This window comes from Gekko japonicus, unplaced genomic scaffold (genome assembly GCF_001447785.1).
Source record: "Gekko japonicus isolate JY-2015 unplaced genomic scaffold, Gekko_japonicus_V1.1 scaffold1825, whole genome shotgun sequence".
NCBI classification, from domain to species: Eukaryota; Metazoa; Chordata; class Lepidosauria; order Squamata; family Gekkonidae; genus Gekko; species Gekko japonicus.
Genome location: NW_015161458.1, coordinates 284,579 through 301,516, shown reverse-complemented (window position 1 = coordinate 301,516; position 16,938 = coordinate 284,579). Strand labels below are relative to the sequence as shown.

At 40.3% G+C, this 16,938-nt stretch overlaps 1 protein-coding gene across 3 annotated transcripts in view; it reads left to right on the top strand.

Moving 5' to 3' along the window:
* Positions 1–16,938, top strand: part of SMPX (small muscle protein, X-linked) — a 39,534-nt gene that overhangs the window by 704 nt on the left and 21,892 nt on the right. For 2 of the 3 annotated variants that reach the window (XM_015429087.1, XM_015429086.1), the window contains exons 2-3: positions 2,536–2,594; positions 7,506–7,589. In XM_015429087.1, the coding sequence (XP_015284573.1) occupies positions 2,556–2,594; positions 7,506–7,589 (123 nt within the window). In that variant the 5' untranslated portion in view covers positions 2,536–2,555. Of the gene's footprint in view, positions 1–332; positions 450–2,535; positions 2,595–7,505; positions 7,590–16,938 lie in introns of those variants that run through there. The other variant, XM_015429088.1, reaches the window with a different exon arrangement.

The following is a 16,938-nucleotide window of genomic DNA, read 5'->3' as shown; positions in this document are numbered from 1 at the left end:
GGTATAGTTCCTATCTTGCTCTTTAATAAGTCATTACAGTGGAGCTTTCTGGTTGTTACTCTTGTGTTGGTTTTATGCATACAGCAGGGGACAGAAGGTATTACTTGTTCCTTCTCAGTTTTGCCTGGGATGGAGTTATGAAAGATGGAAATTACAAAAGTGCCTCATGACTTACTTAAAGCAAATTGAATAAGAAGTCACTCAGAGCAAACAGCTGCACATCCTTCTGCACCCCTCTCAGGAATTATTTTTAGATGAGGCAGAGAAGATAATCCCTTCTTGCTCCTTCTTCTTCTTCTTCTTTTTTTTAAAAAAATCCTTTTCTATCCCAGATTCCTGCTCAGAAATCATGGGGATATTTGCCTGTGAAGTATAATGTTGAGTAGTTATAAAAAGAAATAGAAGCAGCATTGCTTTCAAAAGTTGAAGCTGCATATTGATCATAACAGGTAAGGCTTGAATAAAATGCTAGTGTGCCTGGAAGATTAAAGCCTCAGAAATTTTTATTTAAATAACAGGGGTCAATAACATCACTTAGACTGCAAGCCTAAGGGCACTTTCCTGGGAGTAAACTAGCTTTGGGGTTTGTTGTTTTATTTTGGTTTTAACTGAAAATGTTTTGTTTTTTCCTAAGAAAAACTATTATTGTAAGCTGCCTTGAACTATGAGGAAAGGAGGGCTATAAATGTTTTGATAATCAAATTGGACAACGTGAGGCTTACTTATGACTAGAGCAGTTTAGGAATGCTCTCTTAGTTGGAATATTTGTGGGGGAAATTGAGGAATACAATGGGATGACTTTGATATTTCCCTTTTGTTGCTTGCAAGTTAGGGTGGGGACAGAGAAGAAGAGCAGGGGACTCTGCTGCAAAGCTTTCAGGTGTTGGGTTGGAGGAGAAAATAACTTTAGCTCAGTGCTACTCTGATGTATTAGGCCACCTTGTGCCAAAGGTATGGTCAAACACAGAAAGAGGTACTCCCAGAACAAGCGGGAGTTAACTCCCTCTACTCTGTACAGTCTCTTACACTGACAATGACTTCAATGTGACTGGAGGATCTGGTGTCGCACACACTTCTTTTCTTCCCTGCTCAAATCCATATTTATGTGTGCTAGACTAGTGCAGGAAAGAGTGCCTTGTGCAGCACTTGCATGTGTAAAATTCATAGATGTGGCTAGGCTGTATTTTCCATGTGGTCCAGGGTAAAGATGCAACAGACTTTACCATTTATTCCTAAATATTTAAGCTGGTACTAGTACTAAAGGGGAGGGAAGCAGGGATGTAGCCTAAGAAGGTTGTCTATTTTTACTCTTCAGCATTGTGTTGTCCTGATTTCTCTGGCAGTAATGAGGTCAGCACTAACTGGCAGAAGAGAAAGATTGGCTCTTCTAAAAGTAATCCTGCATAATTGTGCTTCTCTCTTGAGGAATTTGGGCCTCATTGTGCAGCATTCTTATTGGCTTGCATTAACTCTAAGATTGCATTCAAGTCTTTATATCATCTCTTTAAGAATGGAAAGTGTCCCTAGAAAAGTGTACATATAGGATTAGAATTGCCAACCTCCAGGTGTGGCCTGGAGATCTCCTGGAATGATAACTGCTCTCTAGGGCACATAGATCAGTTCCCATGAAGAAAATGGTGCTTTGGAGGGTAGGCTCTATGGCATTATATCCCACTGAGGTCTCTCTCCAAACCTTGCCTTTATCAGGCTCCGCCCTGCCCAAACCTCCAGGAATTTCCCTCACCCAGAGTTGGCATCCCTAGATACCATGTTTTGATAGATCATACCAAAAGCTGATGAATGTTGACCATGAGAAACGCCATCGTTGTGATAGTTTTAAAACTATATTAGTCTTGCATTCTCAGCAATCTATATTATTGGGCCTTTAAGTCTTATCTATCTCAGCTTCAACTGCAATTGTCCTTTTATACTGTTTCACGATTGTTTTTATGTTGTTTTAACTGTTGGCTGTGGCAATTGCCTCTGTTGTTAGCCGCCCTGAGCCCGTTGGGGAGGGCGGGGTATAAATCTAATAAATAAATAAAATAAATTTTCTCTTGAGAAAATGTTTTACCTTTGATTGGAATTTAATGAAGCAGTTCTTCAGAAAGTGGTCTTATGGGGCTTTTGACATTTTTTTCATTACAAATAGAATTGCCTTTTTAAGTCAAGAAAAACCAAATTTCAAATGCAAAGATCCCCTTGACTTCTGTTTATAGCATGAATAATGTTTAGTAGTTGTCCTCTGAATATATACCCATTTGATGGAGCAGTCAGTGTCTCATTTACTATTGTGTTGTGAAAATGATCTTACTCTTTCTGCCTATGAAAAATTCACCAGGGAAGCTTAGATGTTCTCACTTCCTTGCGGTATTCTGTGTGTGTATCCAAGTAACTCTGAAACTGAGACTGAAAGACAATCTGGACTGGTGAATAAATACCTGTCAAGACACAGCATGGGTTAAATTGTAGTTAATCAAGCCCTGCTTTTGGAATGTCATTGTAACCCTTAAGACTTTTTTATTTTGCTTGCAGGGTAGGTCTCTCCCTTCAAAATGTCAAAACAGCCAGCTTCAAATGTCAGATCTATTCAGGTAAGTGACAGTGCTTACATTACTAAATATTTGGCTTCAAAACTGTCAGTTTGGTTGGTGCACTAGTGTTAAATAGAATTTTTTTTTTAATGTGCTAGTCATGCAAGCAAATGTAATTATCCCCAAAATTATTGTTTTACTTTTTTAAATTTGCATCAGAATGGTATTGATTAGACAGATTTTTTAGTGTGCTGAATTAAGAACAACACACAGAATTTCCTGCAATAAAGATAATAATCATGATCAATAACTGATCTCTGTATGTTTTCTGAAATGATGAGCTGTAGGCTACTTACAGTTTTTGGTGTTGCCTGAGAGAGGTTCCCATTCAATTGAACAGGACAGCCTATTTTCAAGAACTAACAAAAGCATCAAAGAATGTATAGAAATGTTATTGAATCCATACATAATTAAATGAAGCTAAAGTATGAAGGCTTGTGCCACTGCCACACCACTGACATTGGTTAAACAAAATGGTAGAAATGCAAGTGCTTTAATTGGATTGGTGCTTGTAAATACCTTTTTAAAAAAGATATCTAAAGCAGCATGTATAATTTCTGTGAGTGAAGTTGACCTCAGTGTTCCCATTGACTCTAACAGGTTTAGACCTGAATGAGCTTTTTCACACTTAGCAACTAGGTAGTGGAATGGAATCACTAGAAAACGGGATCCAGTTTAGTCTTTTCCTTCCCTTAACTCTCAGTTTAGTTCAAGGTATTTACTTAAACAACAGCAACAAAACCACTGAACACTTTGAACCAGTTCCTGTACATTTTGTATAAGTTATTATCATGAATTCTTAAAACTGCAGTGTAGGTCCTACAAAATGAATATATTTAGAAATACCTGATTTGAGTGTTTTTTTTAAATAAACAATTTGTTTGAATAACAATGAAGCACTGAACTTAGCACACTTTGAACTTATCCCCTAAACTAATTATTATATAATTATTGTTCCTGAGATGGGCCTCACTTAGAAGAGTCCAGGGATGGTTAAATTTGTTTGTTCGCCTACGTTTGACCAGTTGTGTCTTCTTATAATTCTCATACACAAGATCAAAAGCTGAATGAAAATAAATAAATTCTGGTTGAAAACTTAGTTGCACTTAATTCATCACTGAGAATTATAGTTTTCAGTAATTCCAAATCAGCCTGTGGTTTAGTTAAATTAACTTTATATTTCCCTCTTGTAAGAGAGGCAGTGTCTATTTGGTATAAAAGTAAATATTAGGAGACAAGAGAATACAAGGCTAAGTCTGCCAAGAAGTATGGTCATTTTAATTATTAAATTAATATTACTTGACTTTAGCTGAGAGGCAAAGATAATCTCATGGTAGTCTTTGCTTTGGTAGTATGTATTCCTCATGTTTTGGTGAGTAAAATGGGTGGGGATTCATAAAAAGAGACCTACAACCATCCAATGCAGTATCCTATTTCTCACAATGGCCAGTCAGATGCCTCTGGGAGTCCCAAAAGAGATCATGTAGGCAAAAGTTTCTCCCATTGTTCTCTCTGGCAATTTCATAAACTGTCATAACATTTCATTTAAAAAATCATGTACTGATCCATTCTTCCTCTCATTCTCTATCACCACAGTAATATTTATTAAGTGCATTCTAGCCTTTCTTTTAATTCACCATAGATATTCTCAAGAAGGCTTTATCTGGGTACAATGTTTTAAGACCGATTAACCCTCTTTAAGTGAGTATTACTTACTATACATAGTAAATATATATATTTACTAGAGTTATCCGCCTTGAATCTCAGTTGGAAAAGGTGGACTATGGAGTATAAATAGCAACAATGAAGTTGATTTAGGTGATGATTGATGATGTATATTTTTATAGAAGGATATAAAATGTCAGGGCTTATGTCCAAGGTAAACAAAATTGGATACAAACACCCAGTTCAGTGAACAAAGGAGTTTTATGTATGGAGCATCCCTGTTGACAACAGTTTCCACATTCACTTCCAAGGAGAAGACAGCTTTGCATATGCAGAACTAACATTTATATTGAAATAAATGGGGAGGTTCATTATACAAGATCAGAAAGAGAGAGGGGGGATATTTTTAGAGTGCACAAGTGATTTTTGAAATACATGAAAGGCCTTTGAGGAGCAGGACAAAGGTCCATCTAGTTCAGTATTCCCACATGAGAAGGATGAGAAGGAGGAGATTGGATTTTTACCCCCCCCTTCACTAGCTGAAGGAGTCTCAGACTGATTTCACACAAGAGCTGCACCGTGGTCATGCCTCCCTTTGCCCCGCTTCTATTGGTCAATTTCCCACTCGAAGCTGCGTGGCCGCATTTTGACCCACGGTTTCACCCGATTTTCCCCGCGGTTTCCCCCCTGTTTTTTGAGGATCACGAAACCGTGGGGAAAATCAGGCGAAGCAGCAAGTCAAAATGCGGCCGCGCGGCTTCGAGTGGGAAATTGACCAATGGAAGTGAGGCAAAGGGAGGCACCACCATGGTGCAGCTCTTGTGTGAAATTGGTCTCAGAGCGGTTTACAATCTCTTCCCTTTCCCCTCTCCACAACAGACACCCTGTGAGGTAGGTGAGGCTAAGAGAGCTCTCTCGAGAACTGCCCTTGAGAGAACAGCTCTGAAAGAACTTATAACTAACCCAAGCAGAAGACCATAAGCAGGACATGAAGGCAGTGATCAAATTAGCAGGGGCCAGTGGGTGCCCACTGTGAAGAAATGCATTTTTTTCTTTGGAAGTTTGAACTGAACAAACCTTCACTCTGAGTTTTAAGCTTTTGTCTCTGGTCAGAGAACAGGCAGGAGGGGAAAAGTCAGTTCAATTGCTTTCTAACCTCACCTCAGACCCCTTTATAGTAATGCTAATAGGTTTAGCAAGAGACAGTGGGATGGTCCAGTCTCCGTCCCCCCCCCCCCCTTAAGCAGGAAAGAAGAAATTTGGAGGAATTAAGGCTAGAAAGACTTCAGGAAGAAATTCCTGGAGACTTCAGGAAAAGTTTAGTTGACCTGGCCTGACCGGGTCAGTAGGAGATGAAAGAGAGATGATAAAACTCTTGGGAGCAAGGACAAAGGGATCTTCTGGTGCTGATTCCATTGAAACAGACAGAACTCTTAACTGAGGTTTGGAGGAGGAGGAGGCTATTGCCATGTGCTGGCCAGCACACCTGAAGGAAGCTTGAATGTAATGGAACTCCTGTAATAATAATAATCTGTAACTTTCTAAATTAGGGAGCCTGCCTTATATTTAACAACTGATAGGGCATGGGAGGGATAGAGGAACTCAATTTTACTCTGTTCTTTTAAATCCCTTGCTCAATTTGGTGTTGTACTAAAAGTTTGCTTGTGATCACTTCCTTTTTAATAAATGCTTCATAACTTTTGATCTTGGTAGTGGTTCTCTGTGCCACATAGACCTCCACCGTCTTGGACATGCTATTTTAAAAAGAGTGCCAGGAAGAAGGGGAGGGCAGTCAGTTGGCAAGTGGCTACTGCCCTACTGGTGCACAAGGCACCCCACCCACCCACAGAATGCCCCAAATCCCCCCACCGGAGCAATGAGGGGACCTTGCAACCCTAGCCTATCTGCATGATCTTGACTTCAGTTTAAACAGGACATATATCCATATTTGTTTAACTGACATAACTTATTCTAACTCAATAAAATGGTTTTATATGATGCAGAATTTAATTGTTTTCTGCGGAAACAGCTGATGACAGACCCAATTTTGTGCTTGTCTGTCTAAATAAAAGTATTTTGGTATGCTCCATCCCAATTGTAACATTTTTAACTCTTGATGCTTGCAGCTAGAAAGTCAAGTATATGATTTAATCTCTGTTGAAAACAATGAATTAAAAGTTGCTTTACTTTGTCTAGATCATATGTTAGTTTAGTGACTATAACTGCATTTCTGTCAATGTTTACTAGGGAACAAATTCAGTGATTTGTCGGGGACTTACTTCTGAATAATCACGTATAGATTAGGGCTAGCCCAGTTAATATCAGAAATGTTTTTATAATTGCTTAGAGATGCACAAATAGAACCATAAAAATTCATCCTTAAGACCTGAGAGTTAGGATACCAACCTCCAGGTAGGACCTGGGGATCCCTTGGAATTACAGTTTATCTTCAGACTACAGATATGAGTTCCCCTGGAGAAAATGGATGCTTTGGAGGATTGACTCCCCAGGCTCCATCACCAAATCTCCAAGAGCTTCCCAACCTGGATCTGGTAACCCTTCCCCCCAATGCCCCACTGGTGGCCAATGGAGACCTGGCAGCCCTATAAGGGCTGGTTGACACTTTCCAGTGGCTCCTATATGAGTTTGTGGCTGATTACCTCACTTCATCTGCAATTGTGGCAAAATGTGAATGTGTACACTATTGCTTCCTCATAAAGCCCTGGGTTCAAATAAACTGGCTATTCACCTAAGCAAAAGCCAGCTGCAAATCTCCTTGCAGACTTACAATGAACAGAGGTGTGAACACAAGCATAGCTGGCAACAGTGTCTGCCTTGCATGTCTGCCCTGAAAGAAAAGTGTGAAAGACACTCAGACCGATTTCCCACAAGCGCTGCTCCACGCTTGCTCTGTCCTTTTGCCCCGATGGTATGTGTCAATTTCACATCCTCAAAAAACAGGATTGAGTAGACGCGGGGAAAATCATGCGAAGCTGCGGGGCAAAATGCGGCCGCACAGCAGCTTGTGTGAAATCGACACGTACCATCGGGGCAAAAGGAAAGAGCAAGCATGGAGCAGCGCTTGTGGGAAATCAGTCACAGTGTTTCTCTTGATGATCAGAAATATAGCATAATGATTAATTTTTGCTAATTTGCAAATGTTACAGATCAGTTCCTAACATTTCAATCAAATTATGTATAAAAATTATATTCTGATAAGGTAATGATTTGGTTTTTAATTTCCAGGCTAATATTAACATCCCGATGGGAGCACTCTTACCTGGAGCAGGTCAACCACCTAAAAGGAAAGAATGCACTGAACCTGATGAGGTGAGAGCAACATACCTTTACATGAGCAAAACTTCATAAATTCTTGTGAAATTAATTTCTTTTTATCTTAGGACACCATAAAATGATTAGTCAACAGAGATCAATATATGCCTGTTGAGTGCTATCTGAACTATAGTGTCTTTGTAATATAAAAGCATAGTAGAAGCAAAGTTTCTAAAAACTGGTAGCAACACCTCCATTTTTCTTGTGTTGTGGAGACTAGAAGTTACAAGTTTGAGAATGAATGAATAGAGTCCCTAGCACTGCAATGGGTAAACCTGTAACCTAATTTAATTAGACGTTTGGCAACTGATATAAGAAAATAGATTTGCTATGGTATTTCTTTTTTACATAATACTTTTATTTGTACAAAACCCTAATACAAGAAAATAACAGGCACTCTAACAGATTATATCCAATCAAAATTTTCATAAGGTAATTTTTTTTCTTGAAATTGCTATTCCAAAACACACTAAGCTTAGGCCATTTCTCTAGAAAGCAGCTAGGCTATCTCTCTAAAAATCAACATACTCCCAGATCTCACACAATAATCAATTTTGTCATTAGCACAATTTTCCTCACTTTCTGATATCATTCCCCAGCTAAAGGTTGTATTAATTTCCAGTTAACTTCTGTACACATACACACAAAACCTTTATTGGCATGAAAGCACAAAACATCATGGAAATACGGGAAAATACTAAGATGCATCAGTCACTTACACTTGGCTATTCAAGTCTCGTCTTCTGATTGCATAATATAAAAATTTTGCAACAGCCTCCATTATTTCGCAACTAGAATTAAACAGAAGAAAGTGAACAATTGAGTCATCAGAGTGCCAGCTCTTACCCTCTAGAAATGGAGTAATAAAATGAGATTGGATATCCCTATAGAGGGGGCAATGAAGTATGGTGTATGTAGTGGATTCTATATCTTTTAGAGAGCAAGGACAAAGTCTGTCTACATATGGTATCTGGCGGTACCTCCCTAAAAGCACCTCTGATGGCAGAACATTAAAACGTGCAAGCATGTATACTCTGCGATGATGTGGGGCTGTTAAACTTGACAGATACTTCGCAGTAGAGCCCATGTCAAAAGTCCCCAACCTGCTTGGGGAGCATCTGCTGGCTGCGCGTTCCCTAAGTTCTTGCCTTTTGATGTCAAGAAATCTTTGTTTAATAATAGCATAGGTTTGTTTATCTGAAAAGGGGGCTAAATAATCTGGGGATATTCCCATTGTAGAGAGTTTCTCCTCTACATATATAAGCCATGGAGAAAGATGGGACTCAGTTAACATGTAATAATACTTTTAGCTTTAGCATGGAAATGAAGTTTAAGCCAGAACTGAGTTGTTATCAGCCATGCTCTGCTCGATAGAAGCCTTTGATTGGTTTCTAAGCATAAAACTTCTGTTCACAGTTTAGTGGCTGTTAAGTAAACAAAAACCACTATTCCAAGTTGGACTCTATAACTGTCCCTTTCAAGTAGTGTAACAATATCCTCTTGAGTTAAAGGGCAACAAATGAGCCATTGCGTGCATTCAGATGGGGTATTTACAACGGTATAGGTGCCAGTTGGAATTGGTGTACTTATTGGCGTTCACACGTAGAACATCTGCCTTCCATCCCTAACAGTTGCAAAGAGCTTTAAGCCGGTGTATTTTGCTACTAGGTCCCCGTGGTATCCTGAGTGCACCGGTTGTAACGGCTTTACCCTCTGTCTGATCGCTCTCCACCGTTGTACAGCCACTTCTGTTCGGAAGCCCAAGGCTTCCGCTTTTCGTCCGCCATTTTTTTTGTTAGGTCGGTGATATGTGCTTGGGCGAAGCTTCGCCCTGGCATTTGTTTAAAAAAAGAGGAAAATGTCCTTAGTTTAAGGTTTTAGAGGAGTCTGGGACCTCAGGGATGCCAGTTTGGTCTTTAAACTTTAAAGGTAAGTCCTCTCTTCAGGGCATGCTTTTCGGGACGGGGTGTTTTGTACATGTGTGAAGATCGCCATTCTGTGGATGGCTGCCTATGCGCATGCGCAAACTGAGTAAAAAAACCACCGACACCCGCTGTGTGTGAATGGGCATACAGCGATGGGTTCCGCAGACAGGAGGTAAGTGTGATCGTGTTTATGCCGGTTGAAACGCCCCATTTGAACGCACCCATTGTGTCATAAATTAATTCTATAATCATACAGCAAAATAGATTCAGTTACAAACAATTTCAAAAATATACATAAAGCTGGCTTTAGTTCCATGATATTTCCAACATGAGCCCAGGGAAGTAGAATATTTTTTGACAATATGGTGTAAGTATGGTAATGAATAGGCAACTGGTTGAGGATTGGGGGGGACTTACTGGGAGCAGAAGGGAAGTTCTGCTGATGTGCAGCAACATGCCCACATCACTACCGAAGTGGCGCCATCAGTACCAGGACATTGGAGCGATGCTTTGGTATTTGGGCAAAAACTCTATGGTAGAAGCCACATTTACCATAGTTTTTTTAACCAAATACCAGAGCATCACCCCAACATCCCAGAAGTCATTATGTTACTGCCAGGTTATGTGGGCAGTGACGTAGGCACATTGCTGCACCCCGGCAGAGCCTCCCTCTTTCTCGGGGTAGGTTCCCCCTGCTGGCCAGCTGATTTACGGCTGGTTGGTGAGGCCTATCCATGGGAGAACCCCACCTCCACCAGGTGGTCTAGGAACCCTAGTCATGAAAGTTTCCTTCAAGTTCATAGAAAATAATTTAGAAAAGAGATTGAGTTGGATCCAACCAAATTTTCTGCTGGTGAAAAAGGGAGGACAGTAGCCCCTTTCACTACCAAAAAAGTTGTGTTAGGGATCATGGGACAAAAGCCACATCAAACAAAGCCACATAGGGCAGGGGTGTAATAAGAGGAAAGCTGTCAAAGGTGAGTGAAAAAGCTGACTAGGTCCAACTCCTAATCCTGATATTCGGTCCCACTCTACTTGTAAAATCACTTAATTAAGATCCCTTTCCCATTTATATACAAAATCATGAGGGAAACAGTCTAGATTTAACATCAATAAATTTATAATGGATCTTTCTTTGCTGAATATACCAACCTCTCTTATTCTTTCAAATTCAGTTTTAATCTTCAAACCATTATTAATAACATGACATGTTGTAATTGAAAATATTGCTAAATTGAAGATATTTCCCCATCCATTATTCTTTTATCTCCTCAAAAATGCTTTAAAAAATCTTGTTACTTAAACGAGCTTCTAAGGTAGTTACAAAAATTATTGTTTACCATAAATTTAATCATTAGGAAGGATATTCCACATATAAAATTTCACTTGCTATCTAAGGATGTATTATGACAACTATTATAAATAGGAGTCTTGTGGCATTTTAAAGACTAACAGAATTTGTTTTCCAGGTTAAGCTTTTGACACCTATGAGGTAACTATCACAAAATCATCCAGTCATCTGAAGCTTTCATTATAAGTTGATTCATTTTTGAAACTTACGATTGTTTAAACAGTAGTCATTGAAACGGAAGTCTTTGCTATTCCGCATATGAATGGTTTCTTACTTGAATGAGTTCAACTCAAGTGTTAAGAAACTATGGGCTGTATATAATACACTAACAAAGGAAAACTGATGGCTTATGGGCATGGTCAGGTCACCAAAGCATTGTATCCTGCAGTGGTAACACTACTAAATTTTAATTAAGACCGTGTTTAAAAAAATCTGCTGACAGTTTTATTTACAAGGGACAGACAATTGTTTTCAAAGGATGTGAGGTATTATGCATTTTACTAGTACATATTACATATCTAGACACTTATGTGAATTCCTAGACATATCCGATCTTCCCCATAAACATTAAGCTTTTATTAATAGGTGGTGCTGATTTTATGGTAGAGCTTCACCCCCTATGAAGCAAGTTGGAGAATGCAGCAAAAACATCCCATCGCTGGATCACTTCTCCAAGAATATAGCAGCTGGCCATCCCTGTTATGCACCATAAAGCATATGCAAAGGCAGTGTAAGAAATCAGAGCAAGTTTATGAAATACATTTATTTATTTAGGTTATGATCCAGCCAAACCTAAGCACTTTTACGTCCCAGCTCATCAGAAGAAAGTTAAGCATGACCTTTAATAGTGGTTAAAAGCTTGATGTTTACTTAGAATTTGTGAATGTTTCTGTCCTGTGTGTGACTCCGTTTGTTTTATGTGACTAAATGGATGGTGGCTATCCCCCCTCAGTGTGCCATAATGGTGCTAGCTATGCTGTAACTTCAACACAAACACAATCAACCAGGCAAACTTACCTTGGGTGTCTCACTTGAACAGATGCAAAGTGAGCTCCTGATTAAATTGCTTTGATATACCTTGTTCAAGTTCATGTCAAACAGCCTTGGACTTGCACACAGCTACGTAAATCATTGTAGCTTTGGTGTGATGGTCTTTTTTAAAAATTGAAATTGCCACTATTATAGCATTATACTATTTTTGCCATTAGGCAATAATCCTGGCGGTGTGGTGTATAAACAATGAAAAAAATCAGAGAGGTATACTCCTGCCAAATTCCCTAAAGAGCCAGTGTGGTATTCTGGTTAGAGGGTCAGACTAGGATCTGGGAGACAGAGCTTCGAACCTGCTCTCTGCCATGGAAGCTGGCTGGTTGACCCTGGGGCCAGTTACTTTATTTCAGCCTAACCTACCTCACAGGATTCTGGTTGTGAAGACAGAACGGAGGAGGGGCAAATTATGCAAGCTGCTTTCCATTGGGGAGGAAAACCTGGTATAAATATCTAAATAAATAAATAACCAGAGAAGGAAGCAGATTCATAATCAGAACAACCTGACACCAAAAGTACACAGACACCCCTAAGCGATATTTGAATGCAAATGAAATGTTTCCCTTTTAACTATGTGCTTTTGTAAAGTGGAGGCAGTGGCAGATGAGGGAAGTGCAGCTATTCAAAAAAATACTGTAAATGCTGACCCAATGGTGGCTCTGCTTACTAATATCCCATATTTCCCCCCACTTTTAGCCAATAAACAGTATGACACCATGCCACCAGGAATATTATCTAACAATAGAAATAGTGGAAAGATGTGTTAGCAGTAATTTCAGAGGGTTTTTTTTTTTTTTTAAAGTGGTGACTGTAGTAAGAGCTTCATATGCTAGCTGACAACAGGCGCTCATTGTGCTGTGGTGGCAGCTGCTGCCAAAGCAACATTTTTAAAAATTGTAGCAGCCAATCAGAAGCCTTGCAGAGCAAAAGTATACCTTGGCCCCACCTACTTTCTAAAAGCAATTGGTGTGCACCAGAAAGGTCACCACATTGGCGACCTCTGCCCTAAGACTTCAGTCCTTTCCACTTCAAGGTAACCAATCTGGTTAGCCCTGGCCACTGAAACGTCTCGAGCTCAGAGAAGTGAGCGAGCATAACTATATGTAAGCAGCAGGTGTGCCTAAGCGATAAATGTTTCAGGGGAAAAAATGCTTTTTAAGAGTGTTGGACCTCTTCCATATTTAGGAGTGACTCTGCCATTTTGTAAAACTTTGTTTTTTCCACTTATGTTTTTGCAATACTTTTTGGAGAATTCTCCCAAATACGCAGTCTTTTAAAAGGATGGCAGAAATGCTGTTCTCTCACAGTCTTTAAAAAAGATAGCAGAAACGCTATTAGTCTGCCACCCACATTAAGCAAAGCTTTCCCTCCATATTTCACTTCTGTTGTTGAAAAGGGGTTAGTGCTCATGCAATACTAAGAATAAACTCAAGGCTAAGGACCTGACCTTTGGAAAGGTCCTCATTCTCACAGTTTATCTACCAAAGGGCACTGAGGTACTTCACAACAGTCCAAATACAGATCATGTTATTGAACATGTGGAGGATGCACATAAATTTCAGTGGGCTGAAATGTGGGTAGAACTTTGGATATAGATGGAAACTGATTGAAAGGGCAAGAAGCAAGGAAATTGTGTGGGAAGTGTGAAAATTTCAGATGAGAACACAGTCTGTTCAGCTGCAGATATGCTGGCATGAAGTAATTTACCACCACCAGACATCTAATTGACTCTATAAAGTTCAAACCATGTTCTAATTTCAGGTGGATGATGCTTAGTGAAGGAAAACTTGAGATAAGATTGCAATGCATGCTACATATCTGCAATTAAATAGCAGCTTTATAAAGAACTTCCTTCCCATACCATTGCTCTGCCACCTGCCATTGCTCCCATGGTTTCAGCCACCTGATTACAAAGAGAGTAAATTTGTCTATAGTCAGTGCTGCAGGATTATTTTCCCAGGTCTTTATTCCCCTTCTTCCAATCCTATAACACTGTGCATTGTAAGAGACCAGTATTTAAAAAGAATGAACATTTTCTTTTACTTTAAAGTAAAGATTAATCGGAGCTGTGGTGACTGAAGTGGTTAAGATGCTGAACTGCAGGCTGTGGAAAGGTCAGTAGTTCAGCAGTTCGAGACCCAAGTGTGCCGCATGACGGAGTGAGCTCCCGTCTCTAGTTCCAGCTCCTGCCAACCTAGCAGTTCGAAAGCAAGAAATTGCAAGTAGATAAATAGGTACCACTTCAGTGGGAAGGTAACAGTGTTCCGTGTGCCTTGGTGTTTAGTCATGCTGGCCACATGACCACGGAAATGTCTTCGGAGAGCACTGGCTCTTCGGCTTTGAAATGGAGATGAGCACCGCAACCCTAGAGTCGGACTTGACTGGCTTTCGAGCAAGGGAACCTTTACCTTTAAAGATTCATCATAGGTGTAACAGCATTGTGATGACCCCTTATCTGGGGAGGCCTGGTTTCACTTTAAAGTGTTCTTTTTATTTTGTTCAACTGGGTATGTTAGGCTGCCACCCGGAAATTCTAGGCTTTCCAAACCTTTATACTTTCTTTTGGCTATCACTGAGTAGGTAGGTCGAGGTTTTAGGCTTTCATGAGGGTCTATGTGTTTCTTGAGAAATTATTTCTTTCAGAGCTGGCAGACTTAAATAAAAGAAGATTTATTGAAACAGTTCATAGATTAAAGTGTAGAACAATGTAACCAGTAATGTGAATAATTTCAACAATTTCGTTGTGTCTGCCACAAGATCTGCTCCCTTTCTGACAGGGATTTTTCAAGTAACTTTGTAACTCATTACTCAGGGTCATATAGGTTTCCTATTTCACTCCAGTCTGTCACTCAGACTTTTTATTTTTCTCTTTAACTTTACTTTCTTGTTTCCTTATACATTCAACTTTTCTTCATACACAGAACTTAACTCTTGTATCACACACAATACTGTCTCTCTCTCAGACTTCCGAACTAACTAACTTAACAACTTAACTGTCTTCATCAACTGTCAAACCTCTAACTGTCACTCCTGAAGGACATACACATTCATCCACTCACAAACACTTTCCAAAACCCCTCCCCCTCTCTCAATCACCAATCACACCATACTTGTCTCTTCAAGCACTCTAGTCCACCACACAGCCATGCAACCAAACTTTTAAAGAGACACACACACACATAAAACAAGGAATCATTACAAGCATATTTGTAGTATAATACACAATTACTTCTATGTTTTATAAATCCTGCAGTGGATGGCCCTCTATGCATTTTATTTCATAGGATTTTAATGCTGTATTTCCACAAACCATTATTTGTCACAATGGGAACTAACTTTAGAAATCCTCAGGCTGGCAAGCTCTTTCCCAGCTCCCCTGTGTCTTTGTCCTACTTGCTTTTTTCTCGCTGCTTTTGATACTCCTTGGGGTTTTTGTCCATGAGGGCACTGGCTAGAACAGACTTCTCTCTTTGACAACACTCCTCCTCAAAGTCTTCAGTACCCTGCATTGCTTGTTTCTGGTCATCACGCTCCTCTTTCTGTGTCTTTCTCATCTGCCCCCAACTAACTACAGAGCTGCTTCTTCAAAGGGGCTGGATGTTCACCCCAGTCACACTCTGGCTCTTCACTATTAGGGTCTCAGCCCAGGACTAGACTCTTAATTGGCATCCAGGAGGGGAAAGGGGACCAACTGGAAAATGGCACCCCAAACCTATGCTCAGTCTGGTTGCGTAGGTGAACTTTCCAGAACTGGAAGGGGAGTGGACAAGGTCAGGCAGCACATCCAGGTCATCAGGCACCAGTAACACACTGGCATTGGTAAAGCTAATTTCCCTTATTTTTCTCTCTTGCTGTGAAGGATATAAAGGATAGAAATACACCACACTGTATAATGCCAATTTAAAATTATACTATACCTATACCTACTATACCTATCAGCTTTTCAGTTAATGTATGCCCTACTCAAAACTAAGGTCCAGGAGTCCAGGCAAGGTAGTGGAGTCAACTACACTATAGCACAGAGGTTGTTCCAACATAGGCTAAGAGTGAATCGATGCCTAGGATACTCTTGCAAGGAGGTGGAGCTACAGGCCCCTCCCATCTAGGAGCAGGCTAACATTACTTAAAGTACTGTGCGCAGTTACAGCAGAAAGTATTGTAATGGGGCTGAGGTGGTTCAGGGCTTAGATAGGCTGAGATGTTGATTGGGGAGAGAGACCTTTGGTTCACCGGCAGGCTCTGGGGTGGAGGGTTCAGGGTCCAAGTCCAAATCAGAAGGCACAGGCTATATCCCAGGTTAAACAGCCTGACTCAATCTTGGGGTTCTTCCTATATATCAAAGGAGGCTCCTGGAGGTGTCTCAATGGTCTCAGCCTGCAGTGTTAGATGCCAGCCATCTACTCCTCTGAGTCTACGGCCTCTTTGACTGAGCAGGAGATGTCCATACCCTGGTCCAAGACACTATGAGAGATAAAGGACCAGGCTGAATAGAATTGTTTTATTTAATCTATTAATAAATGATACAGAACTGGTGGTGAGTAGCCATCTTTGCAGATGACGCAAAATTATTCAGGATGCTGAAAACCAAGACTAACTGTGAAGAGCTCCAAGAGGAACTCCACAAACTGGGTGAGTGGGTGACAATGTGGCAAATGAAGTTCAGTGTTGGTAAACAGAAGAAGAGGAAGAGATTTGATTTATATACTGCCCTTCACTCAGAGTCTCAGAGCATTTTACAATCTCCTTTCCTTCCTCTCCACACAGACACCCTGTGAGGTAGGTGGGGCTGAGAGAGTTCTTTGAGAACTACTCTAGCAAGAACTGCTCCACAAGAACTGTGGCTTGCCCAAGGTCACCCAGCTGGCTTCATGTGGAGAAGGGGGAATCAAACCTGGTTCTCCCAGATTAGAGTCCACACTCCTACCACTACACCAAACTGGCTCTCTGATGCACATTGGGTGATGAGCATTGGGACAAAAAAATCCCAGCTTCAAGTATAGGTTAATAGGATCACTCTGAACTT